The sequence below is a fragment of the Citrus clementina genome, unplaced genomic scaffold (assembly GCF_000493195.1).
Source record: "Citrus clementina cultivar Clemenules unplaced genomic scaffold, Citrus_clementina_v1.0 scaffold_6, whole genome shotgun sequence".
Classification (NCBI taxonomy): Eukaryota; Viridiplantae; Streptophyta; class Magnoliopsida; order Sapindales; family Rutaceae; genus Citrus; species Citrus x clementina.
Genome location: NW_006262139.1, coordinates 18,016,754 through 18,040,613, shown reverse-complemented (window position 1 = coordinate 18,040,613; position 23,860 = coordinate 18,016,754). Strand labels below are relative to the sequence as shown.

Sequence of the window (23,860 nt, the reverse complement as noted above, 5' to 3'; positions counted from 1 at the left end):
TTTTTTGTCACTTAAACTTTTTTTTTTTTTAATGAAACTGGATATTCATTAAGAAGAAGAGCCAGACAGATCAGCAAATAAGAATGGAGGTAGAACAGACCTCCACTCCCCATGACTTGACGAAGAATTCCCCGCCCGAGCTACAGAATGGGTAGCGGAATTCGTAAATCGTCTAACAAATGAGAAAGAAACATCTCGAATAGAATTAGACAAAGTACAATTGTCTTCTATAATAAGACAAAAACTACTAGTACCCGAGAGGTTATCAACTAAGATCCGAGAGGTTATCAACTAGGACCCGAGAGGGTATGATAAGACTAAAACTACTAAATATTTTGTTGATGTCACTTATACTTTTTTTAGATTAAGTAAAAAGTTAAAAAAAATTAGTTTGCTAAGGGATTGTTTGTTTTTTTGGGCTTAATGACTTAATTGTAATCGGTTAAGTCATTAAGTTCATTTGTTTTTTTTCAACTTCATGAAAATTTTCAGTCACTAAGTTATTACATTATTGAGCTATTTTTTTTTTTAGTTTTTTACTTAATTTAAAAAGTCTGAATGACACCATTAAAAGATATTTCAGAAATATCCTGATCTAATTAATTAATTTTCATCAATACCTAAATAAGTTTAATAATTAGTATTATTATCCACTTCTATAACTTGTGATAATATAGTGGTAAATTGTTATTATTTTTATTTTTTATTTTCTTTAAATTAGCATTATTTCTCTTTATAAATTTTAATTGATATTTTTCATATAAAACATTTTAATCAACAATAAATTGATTATAATATGCGAATTTATAATATTAAAGGATTGTATTCAATTGAATATAATTATGTTATGAAAATATATTATCTTATTTATATTCTTTGATATATTATTAATTGTTTAACATTTATAATTTGTAAAGGCATAGATGTAAAAATAATACTGATTTTCAATTTTTTTGTTAAAAAATAAACAACTTAATATTTATTATTAGTGATTAAAAAATATATTATTTAAATTCATAAATTTAGCTCTATTCAAAATTTATATTAATTTAGGTCTATTTAAATTTTAAATAAAAAATACAAACGCCACCTATCACAACAACTTATTAATGACTTAACTGATTAAAAATAAATCAATTAATTCATTAAGTTTTTTTAAAAAAAACCATACGTCCTCAAGAAACCTTTTTAGAACAAAATCCGGATTCTTTTTGTTCTATCATCACACGTTTTACCAGTTGCACCAACCTACCAATTCTCGTGATGTGTCCAGGGTTCAATTTAAATAAGTGGATAATTGCGCTAACGTATGTGGGACAACCCAAATTCCAGTGGCCTAACGAGCATTAAGCGTTTCGGCCCATTAACGTGGTGGGTCGCTCGGCCTCATCACCCCCAGCCTCAGTTTTGGTTTCTCGAAATGGGGAAATCAAAATCAGACGGTCCACAGTTATCGGCGGCTTCTCTCCTCTGATTAGAGAAAGCGGCTCCATCTCAGCTCTCTAGACCCTCGATCTCAAAGTTATTAGGTAATTTAACATCTATTTTAGATATCGGTCTCTAATTTAACATCTATTTTACTTTTACTTTTATTTGAATGATCGGTGATTCAGCTTGGTAGCTGAGTAGACTCGCAACTTTTCATTGACTGTAGAAATTTTTCCGAAATGATAACTCATTTTAATGCATTAGGATCTTGCTTGCTTGGTTGCTGTAAAAAATCCAACAAGAGGGGTTCATAATATTAATAGCGGATGATGATGATGGCTAGAAGAACAATGCGAAGGATGGTGGGGGCAACAGCGTGGCCATGGGCATGGGCGACGAGGAGTCTAAACCTTAGTGCGATAAATGACAACAGAATTATAATGTCACCACCGCTTATCACTCTAGACCTCCCCGAAATTTGGACTCCTCCTAATTCCCGTGACTGTAATCCTCTCCCACAACGAAATTGCTGTAAGCATCTCTCCTTCCTCATCCATTTGATTTTGATGCATGCAGCAACACCTGGCCTGGCTCTTAGTATAATGGAACTGTTTGTTTGGTGACCATGATTGAAAGACTTAACTTCTATTCGTTGAATATAGATAGATATTTGATATCCACATGCTGGTTGTCTGGCCGGCTTAATCGTTTTTGAGTTTTCAATTGCAATCAAAAACTTGGATTTTCCAATTTAAAATTTAAACTTCAATAATTTTGATTCTTATTAGTCGAAAGAGGCTCGGGTTTGATTATCCTATTTTACTTTGTATTTATGTTGAATCGATGAGTCACTAGGTATATCAAGAGAGAGATTATCTTCTTCTTGCTGAAAATACTGTTAAATTACTTTCTCTACTGTTATCATCATCATCCTGAGTTGTCTTTTCATTTTAATCATTTTGTTTTCCTTTTATGCCTCCTTTAAGATCCTATGTGGTTGATATTTGAGGTTCACCACAGCCAATCTACAGACCGCTACCGTAATAGATGGAAAGTCCATTGCCGAGGAGATCAGGTCAGGTATAGATAAGGAAGTAAGGAGAATGAAGAAATCTATCGGAAAAGTTCCTGGCTTGGCTGTTATTTTGGTGGGCGAAAGAAGGGACTCACAAACTTATGTTCGCAACAAGATAAAAGCTTGTGAAGAAGTTGGAATCAAGTCCATTGTAACTGAATTTGCTGATGGTTGTACAGAAGATGAAGTTCTTAATGCCTTGTCAAATTATAATCAGGATTCATCAATTAATGGTATTCTTGTCCAGCTTCCTCTACCACAAGTAATTTCTACAGCCATAACGTGATCCAATTTTTGCTTTTACTGATCTGAAAGAGAAGAGCATGTGTCTTGATTTTGAAGCCTTTTCAATTCAAATTAGACCTCGAACTGAGAATACTGGCCAATCTCAATCTTAGCTCACCTCTATAGAGCAATATTAGAATTTTCCCCTGGACAGACGCCATCTTGCAAAAGTTTAGACAAGTCATAGCATGTGATTATTGCCAAGTTTCCTTGCCAAATGGAAAATAAATCTTAATCGCCCAAAATTATCGCTCTATACCACTGCTTCCTGGTGATTAAGGGGTATCCGTTAGTAAAATTTTGTCTACAATTTCCTGATTTAGAATTGTTTTTTTTTTTTTCTCCTTTTCCTCTCAAAAGACCTACTACACGGTGATCATTTTGTTTATGTGTTAACTGTTTATATTCATCAGAAAGAAAAGAGAGGAAGAGATATCTCTTAGATATTCTGAAATAAACTTAATGTTTTGACGCAAGCCTATTGATTTGTGTGTGCAGCATTTGGATGAGGGAAAGATCTTGGATGCTGTGAGCTTGGAAAAAGATGTGGATGGCTTCCATCCACTAAATATAGGGAATCTCGCCATGAGAGGAAGGGAACCACTGTTTATTCCATGTACGCCAAAAGGTTGCATTGAGTTATTGATCAGATCGGGGGTCGAGATAATGGGCAAGAATGCTGTGGTGATTGGTAGAAGCAATATTGTTGGATTGCCCACATCTTTATTGTTGCAGGTAAATACCATTTTCTCAGCAGTATTTCTCGGCAATGTAAACATAATCTTATCAATATTTTCTGTCAGAGACACCATGCAACCGTCAGTATTGTACACGCCTTAACAAAAAACCCCGAGCAGATCACCAGTGAGGCTGATATCGTGATCGCAGCTGCAGGAGTAGCTAATCTGGTTCGTGGGAGTTGGCTAAAGCCTGGTGCTGTTGTTCTTGATGTTGGAACTTGTCCTGTTGATGTAAGCGTGGTAAATTTTTGCCTCATTATTGCTTATTGTCATAGGTTATGACATTTTAAACATGCTAATCACTAATAAATGAATATCAAGAGAACTTGATTTATGAAAAGACCGTAGCAACATTTCCATCCATAGAAATGACTCATTAACATGGAATCAGAATTTTTTTTTGCTCTGGCTAGAATGTTTTACTTTTATGTTCTTACTTAAATTTGTGGATGGTTAGGATCCAAGCTGTGAATATGGTTATCGTCTAATGGGAGATGTTTGCTATGAAGAAGCAATGAGGTTAGCGTCGGTCATTACCCCTGTGCCTGGAGGAGTTGGACCCATGACTGTTGCTATGCTTCTCTCCAACACTCTCGACTCTGCCAAACGGGCATACGGCTTTACTTAACTGCCAATGCATTATCCTTTTCAAAAAATTGTATTCAATTGTACTATTTTTTGCTTCCACAATGATTGAAATAACATAGTTTTCAAGTCTAATATCAATTAACCTGCACATAGATTATATTAAACGAGCTGCTCATTTTTCAATATTTTGGGAAATATGGACTTTTTTGTATTAAAAGGTATTAGTTTCCAATTAGACCTTTCCCAAGAGAAAAAAGAAAAAAGAAAAAGAAAGAAATTACGTTAAAGCAGAAGCGAAGTATTTACGAAGAGCGACGAGTCCTCTATCGACAAGGGACTCGTAAAAAATGCGGTTGCTACAATTAGCTGATATAATGAAAGTGTGAAATAGATAAATGTACATGTGGATCGAATTCCTTGTGTCAAAATTAGTTATTCAAATTCAACTTCAACTTCCATGTGCTTGGCGGGGCATCACATCTGACCAATGAGGTTGTTATAATGAATGATACCAGGCAATTAACCATCTAAATTTGGCCGCTTCCAATTCAGAAGCAACATAGGCGCTCAGTCTGGCTTTATACCTTTTTATTTTTATTTTTATGTGGCCAATGCGGTCTCCTAAATTTACGTCCATATTCACTAAATCTTATGATTCAATTTTCAAGATATGAAGCTCGAATACATAGCAATATAGAGTAAGCCACAAAAAGGTTGAAGCGGGTGATTATGCAATAAGCAATTTATCCTTGTCCCCCGGTTGCAAAGCAGACAACCACCGTGGTACACATAATATGCCTTTAACAGAAATTAAACTTAATTCTCAGGTATTTAAACATCAATATTCTCTTTGCATATTAATGAAGGAGTACTGATTCTACTAATTTTTTGGGTAAATATACAGACATAAATTCAGGTTATGACATTCTTCGTCAATCACTGGAGCAAATCCTGATAAAGAATGAAAGAAAGAGGGCAAATCAGCCTTGGGAGATGCCAAGAAAATGATATTAGTGAAGACTAATCACTCAAGAACATCAATTTTATGCTGCATTCCAAAGGGACTCCTCTCTCATCATTCCGCTTCATTTGTGGGCTGCATCGGCTCAACCACTGGAGGAATGCAGTCCACTCTGTAGCGCAGAACCTATTCCAGAAAATAGAATGACATAAAACTGTCGAGAAATCATAAGGTTGATAACATTCTAAAACCGAGAATGGGCTGTTGATAAACACTACTGACAGAAGTTAGCCAAAGGTTGGTATCAAATTAATTATTAACTCCTGTTGCTTCTAATTCACAAGTTCCTTGTCAAGTGAAAACAGGTCATTCAATGAACACCAGGAACTCTGAATGTCAGATGATCAATTCTAAGATTAAGAAAAATGTTGCTGGAAGCATGTGCAGGCTAGTATGCTAACAGTTCCTGCTGAACTATCATAGAGAGAGAGAGAGAGAGAGAGAGGGGGGAAAAAATCAAGTTCCCCATTTTCTAAATGTGATGGTTCACCTCTCCACGAAAACAGACAGCCATTTCTTGTTAGAGATCAAAGTGTCAAAGAAAAAAGCACAAACTCAAGGAATCACTAGTCCACGTCTTAATACCTTTTTGAAAAATGTTGAATACGTATTATCCCAAAGAAGTTTGTAATTCCCCACCAGGACCGTACAGAAGTTTCCCTGAGAAAAGCAATGGCATTAGGTGAGAAATTACATTTAAATTCAAAAGCACGATAAAAGAAAGTTTTGCAATAGATGCAGCAGCTCACTTGATCAGATTCGTGACGACGATAGGGTAATATCAGCTATCACCATCCATGTCCAGTGTGAATCAAAAGAATCAGTCAAGTCAAAAGAATAGAAAAGGGAAACGAGGGGTAGAAAAAGGAAGCAAACAAGCAAGCTTCAGCAGGTGTCGAAGCATAAAGAGAACAAAATAACTTCAACGGGATTTAGAATGCTTGGTAAAGACTAACATGGCTCAACTTACAGTTTTCTCTCCAGATTCATTAGTGTACTCCAAACTAAATCCAATATCCTGATAGCAGTGACAGAAATAAAGATCAATACGTGATCTACAAAATCATACTTCTCATTTTAAATGCAGCAAATGAGATCCATATGATAAAATAACTAACCACACTTTATTTCGTAAACTGTGAGATTTGCAAAAAAAGGGAGAATATTCTTCTTAGAGATTTAACTACAGAAGAGCCGAGGTAATTTCCTTTCTGATTCACGAAGCATTGGGAGGGGAAAAAACAATTAATGCAATAAGATCATTATAAATACGAAGAGTTCGATGGGGATATTTACTTAGGAACAAAAACAGAAACACTAGATTTAATGGGAAAGTCTATGAGTGACACTTAAAGGGTACAAAAGCCAGGCAAGACCTGCCTCTACAAATAAACTAACCTAAACAATAAACTTTATCTCAAGCCCAAGCTTCTTTAAATAATAATAGCCAAACCCCAAAATATTAAACGCATAAAATAACAAATAAACTAAGCCAGATCTCCATCATAATAGCTCTCAATCACAAATTATGCTTTGTGGTAAAAATGACAAAAAAGTGATATAATCACTAACTAAACGCCACAACTTATGTTTGCAAACTCAGACGGAAAGAATTATAGATAAATAAATATACCGTGCTAATCTTGCCTTGGACCACTGAGAAATCCCAAGCAATGTATGAGTTTACTGAATCCACTGAAAATGAAACCTAAAATGCAATGAAATTAGAAAGTCACAGATCAGATTTAGAAATACACATGGATCTCTGAAGATTGACAAGAGCTACCAAAATCACATGTAAACGCAAATGCAAAAATGTTTTGACACACCAGGCCAACTCATCTTAAATTTTGGACTTAATGATACTGTGCACTCAACCCAATACAACATCTAACATTATTTTTTCTGAAATCATAAAATGCTTCCCTTTGCCTGTCTCATACATTCACATTCACACTCACACACAATTGCACACAATAAAAGGGGAGAGAATGTTATCCAAGTAATTCAACAATTTACATTTCATATCCATAGCTTTTGATGTATCTCTCAAGTATGATTTTAATGTAATACAATTTATACAAATTGCATATTCCCTGACACAACCACAGCCATAATTAGTCTCCAGTAAATTCAGGGAAAATTCTAACATTGACTATTTTCCGGTGTGAAAATCCAGAATTTACAAATTACAAAAGATAGAATGCTGTTTCATTTACAGCATTTGTATGACAACTTGGATCAGCAACTAAAATAAGTACATAATAATATCCATTTACAACAATCAAAGAAAAAATACAAATCTGGCAAGCAGATTTTGATGACAAACCTCAAAATTTTTTCCAGCTGGTATGGTTATTTCTTTGTACTCATCATTTTTCCTGGATGACAAACAACCATCAATATTTAAGCTTAAGTTATTAATGCTGATATTAAGCAACATTTTAAAATTTACCTTGTTTCTAGTGCACCGGCAGCCTCTGCTGAGATGAAGAAGGGGGAATTTGCAAAGACCCCACTGGTACAAACAAACACGCCAATTAGCACATCAAAGCTAATCATCATGCAACAGCAGCACAAAGACCTTTTCGCCATATTACATATAGTTAAGTTCATGTACTAAATAAATTAAGTGAGCTAATGCTTCTGTCTCCCTTTTTCTTTTTCTTCACCCCACAAAAAAAAAAAAAAAATGAAATGACAAGCATCGATTCAGTGATTGATTTAGTAGCTCAATAATTATAACAAAAAATTAACTCCACGTGACCATTACAAGTTCATGACAGTAAATTTGGCTAATTTGGTAACAACTATTCCAGCCAAAACAATTGCGTTGATGTTCATTACCGCTATAAATACAGGAAATATTCTAATACCTAATAAATTTGATGAAACTTTCAAATTCAGAGGTGTAGACATCAACTGCTTGTTCCAAGATAGCAACCTGATGCCTCTTTCTTCTCAATTTAAGCATTATCAAGAAAGCATTAGAGGCAACAAAGCAAACAAAAGAGAGTGTCAGTACAAGAAGCGGGTGAAAATTGTTACACAAACTTACAACTTCTAAATTTAACAAATTGACAAGCAAAGGATGTAAGATATCTCACAATTTGTTAGCATCAAACCTCCCCCAAGATAAAAAAAGAAAGAGTCTGATAAAGATCACCATTGCCGTTAAGCTATATAAAGGGGGTCCATAACGATGTCGTTGCTCTTCCATGGGCCTTGAAGAAGAAGATATAATTTCTTGTCATTCAACATAATAGACTGGAGGTTCTAATATAATGCTTCCAACTTACTATCTAGGAGTCTAGTAAGCATAACCGTTTTAAAAAACTGATTGACAAGACAGTGCTTCCCAAACCAGAAAAGACATACCCATCATCATCATTTATTTGACGAACAAAATCCAGTAAGACCTACACCAAGGAGGAAAAGAAAAAACAATAAATCATTTATACATGTTTCTCCATGCTTGAGCTTGCAAAACCATGCACAATTAAATTTTTGGTGACCTACACCAAGGAGGAAAAGAAAAAACAACAAATCATTTATACATGTTTCTCTATGCTTGAGCTTGCAAAACCATGCACAATTAAATTTTTGGTGACCTCCACTCTAAGAAGGCATAAAATCTAATAAATCAGACAAAGCAAACTTTAAATAATTAAGATTTCACTCAAACGACATAGTCTTATAGTTCAATTTTAATGAATCTCAACTGATCCAATTCTCAACTTAGCTCATCCAGCATGTTCACTAGGTCCCGCGTTAGTTTTGAAGCTAAGTTAGGTAGTGGTCTGTACGTATGACGTACTAGCATCTTTTCAACCAATGTTTAGCTCCTAGCGGCACAGATGCATTGCTATGACATGCTACTAAAAAATGTAACTTCTTTTATTTGTGATATCTAAGAACCATAGATACTGTATTATATACCCTCGAGAAGCTCTAAGCTCCTTCGAACTCCTCTTTTTCCGATACCTTACTTTCTACCAGCTATGTTTTTGCCTCCAACCTACATTCCAGCCCCTAATAAAACTACAATTCTAACTTCGAGTAAATAATCCAAGCATCCTAACCTTACTGAGGGCAACCACTTTCCGAGGATTGGAAAGATGAACAAATAGGTCTAATGAAGCCAAAAAACAGATCAAACCCCAAAAAAAAAAAAGATCTAAAATATCTACCTGCGGAACTCCTACCAAGTACTTTACAAGTGTTTTGTAGACACCTGTAGCCGATCCAAGTTGAGCTAACTGCCTCCTCCTGAAAAGGCAGTCACCCATCACAACGCTGTCAGATGACAGTCCACGCCACAACAGGGACAAAGAAAACCAAGGAAACTAACCTATCCATTTGTTGTTTCCACATTAGAGAATATCGATCACGTATACTTGCACCAGAATTGACCAAAGCATCAACCTCAGCTTGCTTATTCCTCTCCGATCGCTCTCTTTGTTGCCTGATCAGTGCTCCTCGAAAATCTTGAGGCATGTAGGTCATAACTGCAAATATAGTCATATAGCCCGAATCAATTTTACATAACTGACAAATAAAATTTGTCAACCTTTAACCTCTAAAACTCGGCTTACTCTATTCGAAAGTTTTAGTGATTTCAATAAATAACTGGTTTCATACTTGAGATTAATTCATAAGTGCCTCAAATTTTAATAGTTTTTGTTAGCTTTTGTTAAGTTTTGATTAATAACAGGACTAGATACTGCATAGAGCTAACCTGTGTTAAATATGCGGTCAGAATTTACAGCTTGGAAAGACTTCAATGTGTTTAAAGTCTTTTCAAATTTCTCACTTAGCTTCCCTAAGACATTGGCTAATTCAACATCCTCAGGAGCGGACGACTGTTGTAGCTGCAGAGCAGAACAAACAGCTAATTTTTACATTAGCAAAAGCTCCACAATGCAACAAAATAGCAGTGTGAGTGTGTAAACACGTAACATATCTTACCGTAGCTGGCCAATGTGATCTTTTGAGTAAAAAAATAATCTCTTCCATATGCTCCCGATTCTTCCACATGTTCTCATCAATTTTATGGGGAGGTTGGCGATCAGCTTCCTCTATCAATAAGCTCTCCTCTATAATACACAAAGGCAACTTTTCTTCAAAAATGTTTGTACGAAAGCTAATGCGTCACTTTAAATAGAGTAAGAGAGATTGATAAAAGGGGGAAATCTGAGCAAATATCAAAATCATCGCAGATCAAAGTGAGAAATACAGCGACACTCAGCAGATATGAAATGAAAAACTGAGAGAAAACCTTGAGAGGGAGGAGAATCCAGGAGAAGATCATTGGCGAGAGAACGAATCTGAGAGGAAAGGCGAGACACGTCATCGGAGAGAGGAGGAGCGGGGTACTTGTCGTAATAAGATGCCAAAAAGTTCCTGGTAATCGGCACCAGACCCTCAGTTGATGCCATTTTCTGTTTCTTTTTCCCTTTTATTTTTTTTTAAACTTCTTTCCGTGTGTGCAGTGGAGAGTTAGTTACCGGCGATTTCAATTCAATTGATGGTATCGTTGACCAATCAGTTCTCGTCGTGCCTCTAATCAACCCCTGATTTCTCACGTAAAATTTTCAAACGCTTGAAGCCGGGAGACCGCTACAGAGAAAGAGACAAGAGAGTGCGATTGAAGATTGTTTCAATTTGAAGGCAAGTTAGGAAATTAGCAAAGCCAGTCCACTGTCCACGCCTACGGCCTGAGGCACGCTGCTTTTATTTTTAATTTTCGTATTTTCCTTTCGTGAAATGGTTCATAAATTCCTCCTCTCCCCTCTCAGCCCCCGACAAAATATTTATGACGTAATATAGCAGTTGTACAAAAAAAAAAAAAAAAGATTCTGACATATTAAAATTTATTATAAATAAAATTATATGAAATTGAACTCTACATCCCACCATATTCCTGTGATCCGGGTGGGTCCCATCTCCTAACATCTTTGCGCTTTTTCCATATTTTGCACAATTGCCTTATTTGTTTCGTTCTCACGGGCAATTGCCTTCTTGTATTTTTTTCTTTAAATTTCTTTGAACTTTAGATAACATGTTTGTATTAAATATTCTTTTGCCAAATATTAATGTATTTTAATTGTTTGTTCTCCATCACGTGCTCAGTTGGATCGACCGTTAGTTTCACATGATCTCATAATTAGTGATTGGCATGATCTTACCCACTAGCGTACGCTTTTATGTTATAATACTCGGTGGTTGAAGATGGCTTCAGCACCACGATTGGGCCATTCTATGTACAATGATCATTCAGAATAATTATATATATTAATCAAATTAGTAAAGAAAAAGGTTATTGATTGTGCGCCATATTATAGACGTACAAATTTATTGCAGTTTTCATTGTTAATCTATTTAATTTGAGTCAATTATAAAATAATAAACTGACGTTATATTTGTTGCGGTAGAAATTACATTGTATAGTTTAGGTTAGAATGAGATATTTTACTTTAATTTTTTATTGAAATTTTTTTACAGAAATTTTATAGTTAATGTAATGCCATCTAATATTGAGTGAATTTGCATCATCAAATGTTATTTTACCCAATATTGAGTGAACTTGCATCATTAAATGTTATTTTATTCAATATTTAGTGAACTTAGGGTATGTTTGGCGGGCGAGTATACAAGAGTCTATCTTGTAATATAAATTCAGACCCGCGTTTGGCTGTAAAAAATAAATACCTGGTTTGAAAAGATTGTGCGGCAATTGAGGTGCAAATAAGACCCGCCTCCCCCCTGCGTGTCTAAATTGCACATCTCTTTTTCTATTTTAACTATTATTTATATTAGTTATTGAGTTCAATACAAATCAAATATAATATTTCTTTAACATATTAATTTATGTTTAATTGATAAAAAAGAAAAGATGCTGAAATCTACTGCAGATAATTATATTTTTATTAATAAATCTAAATAATAAATTAACTTAATATTAAATTATTTATTAAATTCATATAATATTTATTTAAAAAATAAATAAATAATAGCTATTTATTATTATTTAATAATAAAAATATATAATACATTTCATACTCTACCAAACATGGTACTGTATTATTTAATACATTCCAATACAATATATTTTATTACAATCCAGTACAGTGCGGCACACCAAACGCACCCTTACATCATTGAATGTTATTTAATTTTAACTTACATCATCAAATGTTATTTTATTTTAAATATCTGCAATTAAATTTCATGATTCAAAATTATAAATTAAAATTTTAAGGTAAATTAATCCAACCATTTATGTTATGATTATTTATTTATAAATGAATTCTTATGCCACCATCCATCATTATATCTATTGAAATCAAATTTAACATCGTTGGAATTCTTATTGTCAGATCTACGCAGCTTTATTGGTGTTGCCAAAGATTACGTTTTTGTTTCTTGTAAATTTATAGTTGAAGTTTCCGTCTCTACAAATTAATCAACAATGAGTTACAAAAGTCATCACCCCTCCCACCACCTATTTCTTATTTATCAATCTACCCTAGGGTGGTGATGGTGGTGGTTCGTAACTAATTGAAGTGATATTTATGTAATTGCATCCAACGATAAGAATTCCACCAGCACCAAATTTGACATTAACAGATTTAACAATCAATGACAAGAAAGTCATTAGTATTAGATAGTTGATGATGCCAATTCCAACGATCAATTGTGTTGATGACAACAGGAGTCTATTGGTAGCAATTGTCGGTTAACATTACTATTTTATTAATAAAATAAATAAATTATTAAAAATTTTATTTAAATAATTCAAATAATTAAAAAATAAAAAAAAAATTAACCCAAGTCTCTCTAACTAGTGTGAGTGATTGTGTGGATCACAAATTAATTAACAAACAAGCCAAATTTTAAATTTTAACAAATACAGTGCTACTTTCGGTGCATTTTGTGCGACACATTATTGTGATTTAAAATTTAAAAACGAGCTATATAATATGTTTAAAAAATTTGGATGAAAAGTGGGGGGGACCAGTTCGGACCCAGCTTATGCGGTCCGGGTAAAATCCAAACTGTATACACGAATAAATCGGTCTTGATTTTTGAAAACGAATACCCGAATAGGTCCGGGCACGGGTTCAGGACCATGTCCGATTTTTTAGTAAGTGAAAAAAATAAATACACAATTATAAACCGAAAAACCAAAATAAATCCTAAATCTCTAATACACAGTGAAGCAAGCACGCCACACCTACGCGGCGGCTGCCGCTGCCACTCTCCAACACTCCCAGCCAACAGCCACCACGCCATAGAATTGAGTTAAGAAGAATCTTTCAGCTGCTTCTAAAGTTGATATAACAAGTTTCTCCTTATAAGTATATTTTGTTTGTTTTGTTTTGTTTTGTTCAGATAGAAAGTGAAGATGACAAGTTGTGGAAAGCTGACACAAGAGAGCCCTTCCAGGAAGTTGCAGCAAGGGAATGGAGTTTATGAAATGGTGACTTGCTGCTTTTTTTAATTTTTAAGTAGAATAATCTAGGACAGCATGAACATTGAAACTTACAGCTCTTCTATCATATGTACAGGTTCTGGACTCCACAAGAGAAGGAGATTGCAGTTGTCAGCTATGGCTTTTTTTTTCTTTTTTTTTTCAATTAAGTTTGAATTGAATAATGTTAGTTTTGCATTTATGCAATACATTTAATATTTTATGAAGGATAAAATTTATTCTTAAAATTAAATTTAAAAAAAATATTATTTTAATATTTTTCATAATTGTAAAAATAAGGTAATTCTACATCTTTCTACACTTTCTCAATAATAACACTAAGGGTGCAATGGTGCATTTGGGATTGAGGTGCTGTAAGTTATAATTGTTGTAGAAAAAAATTGTAACTATAAAATAAAAATTAGTAATATATAGTAAATATAAATTTTAAATAATAATTTTGATAAAATTATTAAAGATACAATATATTTTTTATTATACAAGTGAAAAATCATATAAACATAGCTTTCAATTTACAACACACTTTAGTGCTGGTTAACCTGTCCAATCTCAATCCCAAACGTACCCTAAATGGTCATAAATATAGGTAAAAAGTTTGAAACTACATAAAGAATACATAAAACTCAAAATTAAATCTAATTTTATTAATATGTTAAATATGTGTTTAGTAATATGAGAATATTATTTTTTTAATTTTGTTTTTGCTTGATCCATATCAAAATAAATAATTGTACTTAATTAACTTATGCAATAAATAGATATTATTATAGAAAATGAGGAAAAAAGCATACATATATCCTAGAATAAATATAAAATTAATGGTTAAATCGATTTAATTAATGAGTAATTTTTTTGTAAATGAATAAAATATTTTCACTAAATTCTATAGAAATAATGTTAATTTTTTAAATAATTAATAATCTTATATGAATTTATTGATTTTGTATTATATTTATTAATATTATATGTAATTTATAATATTTATATTTATCACGATATTGATGCCATGATTTTTCTTACGATATAATTTTCTTTAGATATTTGCATTCTCACTTTAGCTAAATATTTAAATTTAAATAAATAAATAAAACCCACAAACGCAACCTTAAATTAGTGTCTAAATGAAGATCCCAAACACACCCATGCTGTAAATTCTTTTTTCTCTGTGGTGGCCTTACTTCTTTAACAAATGAAATTATCAATAACATTTTTTCAAAGATATTTAAAAGCAGTAAATAAGAAAAGAATAAAGCAAAAGCACAGGGCACTTTAGTAAAAGAGCAGACGGTTAAAATTCAATTATGGGAGCGGGTGCATGTAAATCGTGCTTGATGAAAACCCTAGAATAGTCAGGCATCGGAATCCAAAAAGGGAAAAAGAGAGAAATAAAAGGGGGAAGACAAAAGAAGGGCATCCGATATTAGTGGAAAGCAAAAGAAACCACGGAATGGGAATTGGAATGGAATAGAAGTGATTGATATTTTGCAGTTGGATTTCATAAAGGAAAAAAAATGATATCGGAGGGAAAGGAACAGTCAGCACGGATATTGGCGACGTGCTTAATTGCCGGAGCCGTGATGGTGGCCGGATTTTCGTTGTTAACTCTCTACTTAGCAGCTCCAAATGACAGGTGGTTACAATGGACTAGAAAGAAGAAGAAGCCGGTACGGGTTTACATGGACGGTTGCTTCGACATGATGCACTACGGCCATTGCAACGCGCTCCGTCAGGCGCGTGCCCTTGGGGATCAGTTGGTGGTGGGTGTTGTTAGCGATGCCGAAATCATCGCCAACAAGGGGCCACCCGTGACCCCTCTTCACGAGAGGATGATTATGGTGAATGCTGTCAAATGGGTCGATGAGGTCATCTCCGATGCGCCTTATGCCATAACCAAAGATTTTATGAAGAAACTGTTTGATGAGTACAACATCGATTACATTATTCACGGGGACGATCCTTGTGTTCTTCCTGATGGAACTGATGCCTACGAACTTGCCAAGAAGGCTGGTCGCTACAAGCAGATTAAGCGTACCGAAGGTGTCTCCAGCACTGATATTGTTGGTACGTTCTGTTCCCCATGAATTTTGGATTTTTATTCTTCTTTTTTAGTGTTTGCGTTTTTTTTTTTAAAAAAAAATTCATAAATGAATGAACAGGTCGCATGCTTCTCTGCGTCAGAGAGAGATCCATTAGCGACAGCCACAATCACTCATCCTTGCAGAGGCAGTTCAGCCACGGTCACAACCAGAAAGTTGAAGAGCGCGGATCTGGTGGAACTCGTGTCTCTCATTTTCTACCAACTTCGCGAAGAATTGTTCAATTCTCTAATGGCAAGGTATGCTGAATGGTTAAATTGGAAATTTTGAACTTCAAACAGTGTTAGTGTATGTAATTGCTTCTTGCATGTTTGATTTGAAGAAGTTTTTGTTATAGTTTTATCATATCAGTGCCAACGAAATTTATGCCATGGGACTTGGGCTACATTACTTTTCTCTGGTATTACTGTTAATGATGCAATGGAAATTAAAACTATGTAAATTAGCTCTCTCTGTGTCTTGAAATTCAATTTTAGACTGCTTTTTATACATAATTTTTGGAATGAGCTTCCGCATTTCTAATTCTACATTCAAAACCACAATTCTATCAGTTCCTAATATCACACTATGCACCACGCTTCTGCATGACAGCCCTTAAAAAAAAAAAATAAGTATACCAAAGAGGTCTTGCACCAGTGACTGGCAGATTTCCTAAGGGCCTCTCTGTTGAAATTTTAATCTGGAATTGTATGCTATTTCAGCTGCTAGCTCTGTGTGTGTGTGTGTGTTTTTTTTTTTTTGGAGCCTCCATTTTTTCCTTGGTCTTTTCTGTTCCTCCTAGTTGTGATTAATAAACTTGTCTTAGATTCCTTCTTTTCTTTACCTACAAGATTTGGCATTTGTTTCTCCTCCCCGTTCATCCTTTCTAGTGGCATTGTTCCTTATGAAATTATTCTGTGAGGCTTACCTCGGACTCTCTTGATGATAATTATACTGTGGCTGCAGGGGCCTGGTCCTGATGCTCGAATAATTTACATTGATGGTGCATTTGATCTATTTCACGCTGGACATGTTGAGGTATATTTTTGTTCTGTTATTGTTGTTATCAACCATTAATAACCTTCATATACTAAAGATGTTTGTGCTTTAAATGGGTGGGTGACTTTTGAGTTTTTCAAGTTTTTTTGTCTGAATAAAAAATATGCTAGGGAATATGTTTTAACTCAAGAGGGAGTGACCTGGTTATTGTTTTCTGCAAAACTTGTGATAGTTGTATTCTTACATTGTATGCCTTTTGGTAGTCCATTTTATTACTCCATTTTGGATGACTTCAGTCTACCTATTTCAGATTCTTGTTTCCCACCCTCACATTTTCAGATTTTGGTGTCATTACTGCATATTTTATTATGGGTTGAGTTCTATCATGTCTTTTTCTGTTTAAATTTATCTTCATCTCTGTTATTTTACACTCATTTTTGTATTTATTGCCAATTATCTTGTGTTGTAGATTTTGAGGATTGCTCGGGGGCTTGGAGATTTTCTTCTTGTTGGGATACACAATGATCAAACAGTCAGGTTGAAAAATCCTTCTATATCCTTCATTTTGTTAGACTTTGCCCTGATTCTATAGTCGTCTTTTATATTAAGAAAATCGAGCGAAGTTTCTGACCTTTATCATGTGTTATGGAAACTTAATCACATGGCTCTGCAGTGCTAAAAGAGGAGCTCATCGCCCTATCATGAATCTTCACGAAAGAAGTTTAAGTGTTTTAGCTTGCCGCTATGTTGATGAGGTTATAATTGGTGCTCCTTGGGAAGTTTCTAAAGACATGGTTAGTTTCTCTGTTAACTCTTGTTATTTTCCTTGTGCCTTCTAAGTATCTTTCATTTTGTGTTGATATTTAAATTGTTACTCGTTGTAAGCTAGTTAAATTGTCCGGCTAGTTATTAGGCTTTGTGTTGATATTTAAATTGTCAGGCTAGATGTTGATTTAAATCATCAGTAAAGATGTTTTCTCAAACGCTGGTTCATAGCTCTTGAATATTAATTAAAATTGGATGATTGATTCAGAGAAATCAAAAATCAGAAAGATATTATTAATAGTACTAATGTAGTTACGCCTGGAAATTATTAGTTAATATATATACATCTGGTGATATCTAGTTTATTCATTTCTGGGTTATCTAAAATACTTGTGTTAGCTTTGCATAAGAGTGCAAGATGCATTGGCCATGAAGGAATCGGTGCTGGAGTCTGAGTTTCTCTGAGTGATGGATGCTTGGAAGTTAGAAATGGTGGATGCTACTAATAATTTTTAGGAAGCAGTAGCTAGCGGTCAGTGATGTGGTTGTGCTGGATGGCATCCCCACCAGGGTCTTTTTCTTTGTGTGGGACAGTTATTCCCACATCCATCTTGTGGGAACTCTTTTTTTCTAAAAATTAAAATTACTTGATCTCTCTCTTTTTTTTTTTTTTTTCCCTTGAGCTTCAAATGGTCAAGAGACACTGTATACACACATTGCATGTTTTTTGCTGTAGGCTCTAGGGAAAGAAGAATATTAGATATCTTGAAGGAGAGAAGCAAAGAATTGACTATTCAGTTGAATTCTAGGATCTTGACTCTTGTGGACTTTCCTAGCTCATTTTTGGAATTAGTTTATGTCTTAGAATTTTCCTTCTTCTTTGGTTCAAGGATGACTGGTCAAAGTCATGACATGGGTCTTTATTACTGATATGACTTGATTTTTTTTTTTTTTTGGCTGCAGATTACAACATTCAACATCTCATTAGTTGTCCACGGAACTGTAGCTGAGAACAATGATTTTCAAAAGGTAAATTTTGTAGAAGTTTCTAGTTGTGGTTGCAAAGAGTTGACCACTGACTATTGTGGTGCCACGTACACCTTTTCGCTGACAGATTATTTTTGTTATATAGGATGATGGCAATCCATATGCTATTCCAATTAGCATGGATATCTTCAAAGTTCTGGAAAGTCCACTCGATATTACTACTACCACGATAATTAGGAGGATTGTATCAAATCACGAGGCATATCAGGTTCACCTACCTTCAAAAACCTTGTTATTTGATGCTCTTGATCAACTTTGCATGTTTTCACCACATGTTTTAAGAAAGGAGCCACTTGACTATTGGCTGAAAGAAAAGAGTTCACTCTGCAAAACTTGCCTTTTAATATGTCCCTAAAAAAAGACCTTTTCACTGCTCTTCCGACCCTGGGAGCATGTGATGGTTGTTCTAGTAGTTGGCCAAGTCAGTGTAACATATGTATGAAGATGGGAGAATCAACCTGTTTAAGGCTGTTGTATGCGTAATAGGTTTGTCTTCTCGAAATTATAGTATGGGAGTTATGGGCTTGTTCTAACGTGTCCATGGAGCAGTTTGGTGCTTTGGGCCATTAAATGCTTCTTGTTTTGTGCAATGTTTGTTTGTTTGTTTGTTTGTTTGTTTGCTGTGTTGGTGTGTTTTTTTCTGTTTAATCCACGGAGAAATGAAAATGTGTTTCTTTCTTCTGCAGAAACGAAATGAGAAAAAGAATGCAAGCGAGAAAAGGTACTATGAGGGCAAGACTTTTGTGTCTGGTGATTGACTGATGATATATCATATGGTGCACATACGTGGCCAGCCATTGGATGCATTCTCATTCTTTCTGTAGTTATCACTTGCAAGTAGAACGGATTTTTGTTGTATTGGCAATATGGATAACTGAATAGGGTTGGCGTTTGTACAACGAACAGTCTCAAGATCATACAATTGCTGAGTTAGTCTTACAATGCAATTCTGTACTTGTATTTTGTAGAGCCGGATTCTTGGAATTTTGTTCCAAGGTGATAATTAAAAGTTTAGGATAGAGTTGAGTTAAGCCGGTTATATGCTTGTTGGCAAGCATTCATGTAATGGCACATACTGTTTTCAACGCGACAGATTTAGCATTTATCTGGTAATTTGATCTCATTTCCTCTTCAGCTGAGATTGAGAAGGGCACTTTTGTTTAGGATTCAGATAAAGGAATTATCTGAAAAAAAAAACATGGGCTTTTCCATCTGATTCGCCGACCTAGTGTTCATCCTATGTGACGAAGGACATTGACTGTACGATAGACTTGTATATGGCTGTCTTAACACTTCATCTTCTAACCAGCCGCCAAAGAAATATTAGTTCCTAGACCACATTATTAAAGCGTAGATATCTTTTGTCAAGTCCACCTAAATTCAGCCAATCGAATTGACTCCCTTAATTAGCTTGGAAATTAGGAAAATTATTGCAATGCAAAAATTAAAATAATAACGGAAAATCTGTCATTGTTTAATTCAGATGATTTCTTCCCTTGATTCCGGACTACTGACCGAATTTAAATATATCATTATTTATTTATTTTACAAGATGAACAATCGCATCATCAATTCAAGCGCAATAGTGCATGCTTGTGAACAAAATCTTTTGATGACTCCTGTCCAGCTATCTCTTCTTTCCCATTGGCCACGGCCAAGGAAGCAAAATGCAAAACTTGTATGAATTATTTACGTGGCCTTTTTGTGTACACAAAAAGAAAAAAAAAAGTACAAAGTCATCAAGAACACAAAGCAGGAGTATACGGCTTGGTGGAGATGCGATCCAGTACAATTACAAAAGCCATAATAAGTTCACTGCTATAACCAGGTTGTATAACTAAGCTAAAAACGTCGTCGCTTAGCATTACGGTAGAGTTCATGACTCTCTTCCTCGCAATCTTGGCCACGACTTGTCCTTCCGCATTACTTATCTTGCAGTTTCGATTCCTGAAAGAACCCTCAATCCTGAAATCCGGCGTCGTCCCCCTTTGTTGTCTACCTCGTCCTGATGCTGACCCCATGAACACCTCCGCCTTATCCTTGCCGCCACCGAAAAACGCCATCGATGAGCTCCTCATCGAAAATACTTTACACCCCGGACTGCTCTTTCCACAGTCATCCTCTTCCCTGTACGCGTTCCACTGGTATTGCATGCTCAGTATCTGTCCATAGCCATGCACAAAAGTTTCATCAGAGATTCATAAAGTGCAGTGTTGTAAAGCCTTTGCACAATATATATATATAGAGACGCGTATATTTACCTGGGGTTTTAAAGAAAGCAGAGCATTGCCAGCTCCGTCCATGAGCACTAGACCGGAAGCAGCAACACAAGGATGATTCCGCGAGTAATTCTCAACACGGAAAACTAATCTCCCTTGCTGATCAAACACTGTGAACCCATCAGTGCCTTGGAAGCTCATGCTTGATCTCTTCCACACAGTGAGCGTGCTCGGACGTAAACGGTAATCATCATCTCCTTTCTGTTTCAATCCACTGCGTTTGTTCTCACTGGGATAAATTTTGGACATGGTTGCCTTGTGCCGTTAATCTTGAATGAATATTGATCTCCAATAATGACTTGAAACCCAAATTAAGCTAGCTTTAGCAAGCACTTTAATCTTATTTACATATATATATATAGAGAGAGAGAGAGAGAAAGAGAGAGACGTGCGTGGAAAGAGAGTTCCTTTGTCTCGGATGTTATGTCTCCGTTGGTGGCTTACACAATTAATTCCGCAGGCCCCCAGCTTTATGCAGCTATCAGTGACCTGGCATGAATTGGTATTTAAGATACAGATATAAATGAGTTATAATTATGGTAATATATGTATTATGGCCATACTTTTAGGGGGGTGTGGGGAGATGAACAATTAATTTGATTATTAATGGGACGCGCCTCCTTTTTAAGAAGTGGGTTGTTATCTAGTTTTTATGCTGCTCCTGCTTTTAGTTTATATAAGTTGTGTTGGGGGCACACAAAAAAGTTGGCGGTCTAGGAATTAAGGAAAAGGAAAAATCATCATTTTCGTTTATCCCTCCGTGTGCAGCCACTACCAAACATCATAAGTAGACTTCTAAAAGTCACAAGAATCACGACCTACATGCATAGGGCAGTAGGCCAGGACCTTTATGTCTTATATGTGCAATATATATATTTCAAATTGCCCAATGGTTTTTATTTTTCTTTACCCACCGAATCTTGCTTAGTGCTCTTGCGAGTAATGTGTAATCCTCTAATAAATAGATAGATTAATTCAAAGAATTAGTATCTTCTCATGATTAAGTGCTATTAATACTAATATTGAATGGTTGAGATTTAATCAGTCTTTATATCTATTAAACTCAAATTACTTATGTGAATTCTACTCATAAAAATTTATTTTAGGAGTAAATTCTTATATCTAATTTTTAAAATTCTATACTGCATAAAAATCTCTATTTTTTTTTATACAATCCAATTTATACACGTTGTTGAAACCCCATTGATAATATACGTAATATATTTTAAGTTTGAGTATCCTTTTTAAAATTTAAAATTTTAATTTCTTCAAGAAAAATAGGAGAGAGAAAATAAAAATGTTGTACCAAACAATATACTACTGCAGTTATTGTCTTAGTTAATAAATTGTGAGAAGATTTTTATATTTTTATGGTCAATAGAAGCTTCTTAGACCTTGCATTCATGTGACCAATAATTTGTCGCGACGATGAAAATTTAGCTCTCAACTTGCTCCCAAAAGGGGAAATTAATTCAAAGCTAGCGGCGGGAGACCTAGTACCCACTCTGTGCCTAATATTTTCATGTGGGCTTTTTAGTTGAATGCGTAAAAGCTTATTAATTGGTTGTTTTTTAGCTGCTTGTCGCTACTCGAAGAATTCAATGATACCCTCCATAAGCATGAAGGCGATAACAGTTGTAGTAATGTTTGATTCCTCTACGTGAAATCTTATGAATGAAAACAAGCGAGATAAGGGTTTGAATGACAGATGGTCAATCACACCCAAGGTCTTTTTTTTCCAACATTAACCATGTGGAAACGAGTATTAGTGCCTCTAAAATATTAATTTAATTGTTAATTAATCGTCCAACTTGGCTTAGTTTCCTCGATTTTGAGTCATCAAAGCACTAACTCGTCTAACCACCGAGTTGAATTTTATTTGATTTGGTTAATCTACGTGGTATCATTTTCTCCATGAAATTAAAATATAAGCACTCCTCTAATTAGGTCATTGTATGTAGCCCGTACTAGGATATATTTCTATATATAAGGGGTCATTTTTTAATACTACAGTAGGGATGGTAATGGCACCCGTAAATTTGTCCAAATTCACCTGTCAAAATCCACCGGTTGCGGGTAATTTTATAGGTTGTGGGCGAGTTTAGTATTAGAAATTGAACCCCACATTACGTTGCGGCTGAGTTTGGTATTAGCTAAATATCCGATGGATAGCCGCAGGGATATCCGCCAAACCTGCAATTTTTTTCCCAAATATTTTCAATGTAATTTTAATTAAAAAAATAATTAAATCTAAAAATATATAAATTAAATAAATGTAAAGTGTAAACATGTCATGTGTGGTGTGTGTAAGTTACAACTCATAACCTAACCTAAAGGAAACCCAAACTATTTCCTTTTCACCTATAAACAGCAGCCGCAAAACCTAACCTTCCTAACCGTTTCCCTTTCACCTGTGAACAACAGTCTCACACCCATTTCCCTTTCACCAGTGAGCTGCAGCCGCAAACCCATGAATTTTTCATGGCATTTGTAGGTTTTTTTTTTATGGATTTATATATTGCATACTTAAATTTGAGAATTTGTGTTGGATTGATGTTGAAATTTTAATTTTCTATTTACATTGATTAAATTTAGAATTGTGGAATTTCAGGTTATTAATATAAAATTTACATATTGTACATTTGTGATTTTAAATGTGAGAATCCGCTGGGTACCATTGCAGGTTTGGTAATTGTCAAAACCCGTAGCAAGTTGATTTTTCTAAAAAATTAAAACCCACAACGGGTGCGGGTGTGGGTTTGGTAACAGTAAACTCGTTGCAGACGATGCTTATTGCCATCCTTGTATAGCAGTTATAAAAATTACTGTATCACTTGCGATATAAATATATACAATTGGATTTTATCAATGATTCATAAAATTGGTATTTAGTTAGGATGATATTTTAATTTTAATAATTAAAAATTTAATCAAGATGATATCCAAAAAGTTTTTATTTAAGGTTAAATAATAACAACGAACAAATATAGTTTATCTAAACTTCTATATTTTTCATCTTGTCTCGCTTCTTCACAAAGAATTGCTAGATTAGTAAAGATTGGGG

The 23,860-nt window shown here is 34.6% G+C and overlaps 4 protein-coding genes and 1 long non-coding RNA gene across 6 annotated transcripts; 3 read left to right on the top strand and 2 right to left on the bottom strand.

Moving 5' to 3' along the window:
* The first annotated feature begins 1,436 nt into the window (after nucleotides 1-1,436).
* LOC18039667 (bifunctional protein FolD 1, mitochondrial) lies at nucleotides 1,437-4,254 on the top strand. 2 transcript variants are annotated; one of them, XM_024182783.1, is made up of 6 exons: nucleotides 1,437-1,529; nucleotides 1,693-1,959; nucleotides 2,449-2,765; nucleotides 3,287-3,523; nucleotides 3,592-3,759; nucleotides 3,986-4,254. In XM_024182783.1, exons 2-6 carry the CDS (start codon nucleotides 1,755-1,757, stop codon nucleotides 4,154-4,156), a joined length of 1,098 nt encoding a protein of 365 aa, XP_024038551.1. In that variant the 5' UTR covers nucleotides 1,437-1,529; nucleotides 1,693-1,754; the 3' UTR covers nucleotides 4,157-4,254. The 2 variants fall into 2 exon arrangements, with proteins under 2 accessions (XP_024038551.1, XP_006429681.1); XM_006429618.2 differs by having other exon boundaries at nucleotides 3,592-3,768.
* A 575-nt stretch (nucleotides 4,255-4,829) lies between these two features.
* On the bottom strand, nucleotides 4,830-10,916 carry LOC18038074. Its single transcript, XM_006429616.2, has 15 exons — nucleotides 10,416-10,916; nucleotides 10,106-10,233; nucleotides 9,876-10,008; nucleotides 9,489-9,645; nucleotides 9,328-9,406; nucleotides 8,516-8,556; nucleotides 8,245-8,361; nucleotides 8,014-8,094; nucleotides 7,593-7,655; nucleotides 7,467-7,518; nucleotides 6,771-6,845; nucleotides 6,108-6,155; nucleotides 5,887-5,922; nucleotides 5,723-5,797; nucleotides 4,830-5,263 (listed from the first exon to the last, which is right to left on the bottom strand). Exons 1-15 carry the CDS (start codon nucleotides 10,573-10,575, stop codon nucleotides 5,192-5,194), a joined length of 1,317 nt encoding a protein of 438 aa, XP_006429679.1. The 5' UTR covers nucleotides 10,576-10,916; the 3' UTR covers nucleotides 4,830-5,191.
* Nucleotides 10,917-13,333: 2,417 nt separating this feature from the next.
* LOC112097451 lies at nucleotides 13,334-13,753 on the top strand. Its single transcript, XR_002904984.1, has 3 exons — nucleotides 13,334-13,440; nucleotides 13,532-13,619; nucleotides 13,708-13,753. It is a non-coding gene; the product is annotated as an uncharacterized LOC112097451 (long non-coding RNA).
* Nucleotides 13,754-14,909: 1,156 nt separating this feature from the next.
* Nucleotides 14,910-19,630, top strand: LOC18038073 (ethanolamine-phosphate cytidylyltransferase). The gene is made up of 8 exons (XM_006429612.2): nucleotides 14,910-15,692; nucleotides 15,788-15,966; nucleotides 16,673-16,744; nucleotides 17,175-17,242; nucleotides 17,379-17,499; nucleotides 18,434-18,499; nucleotides 18,603-18,725; nucleotides 19,204-19,630. Exons 1-8 carry the CDS (start codon nucleotides 15,143-15,145, stop codon nucleotides 19,273-19,275), a joined length of 1,251 nt encoding a protein of 416 aa, XP_006429675.1. The 5' UTR covers nucleotides 14,910-15,142; the 3' UTR covers nucleotides 19,276-19,630.
* Nucleotides 19,631-20,116: 486 nt separating this feature from the next.
* On the bottom strand, nucleotides 20,117-21,106 carry LOC18038072 (protein LURP-one-related 17). The gene is made up of 2 exons (XM_006429611.2): nucleotides 20,779-21,106; nucleotides 20,117-20,679 (listed from the first exon to the last, which is right to left on the bottom strand). The coding sequence occupies exons 1-2, from the start codon at nucleotides 21,043-21,045 to the stop codon at nucleotides 20,257-20,259; spliced, it is 690 nt and encodes a 229-aa protein (XP_006429674.1). The 5' UTR covers nucleotides 21,046-21,106; the 3' UTR covers nucleotides 20,117-20,256.
* Between the last annotated feature and the right edge of the window lie 2,754 nt (nucleotides 21,107-23,860).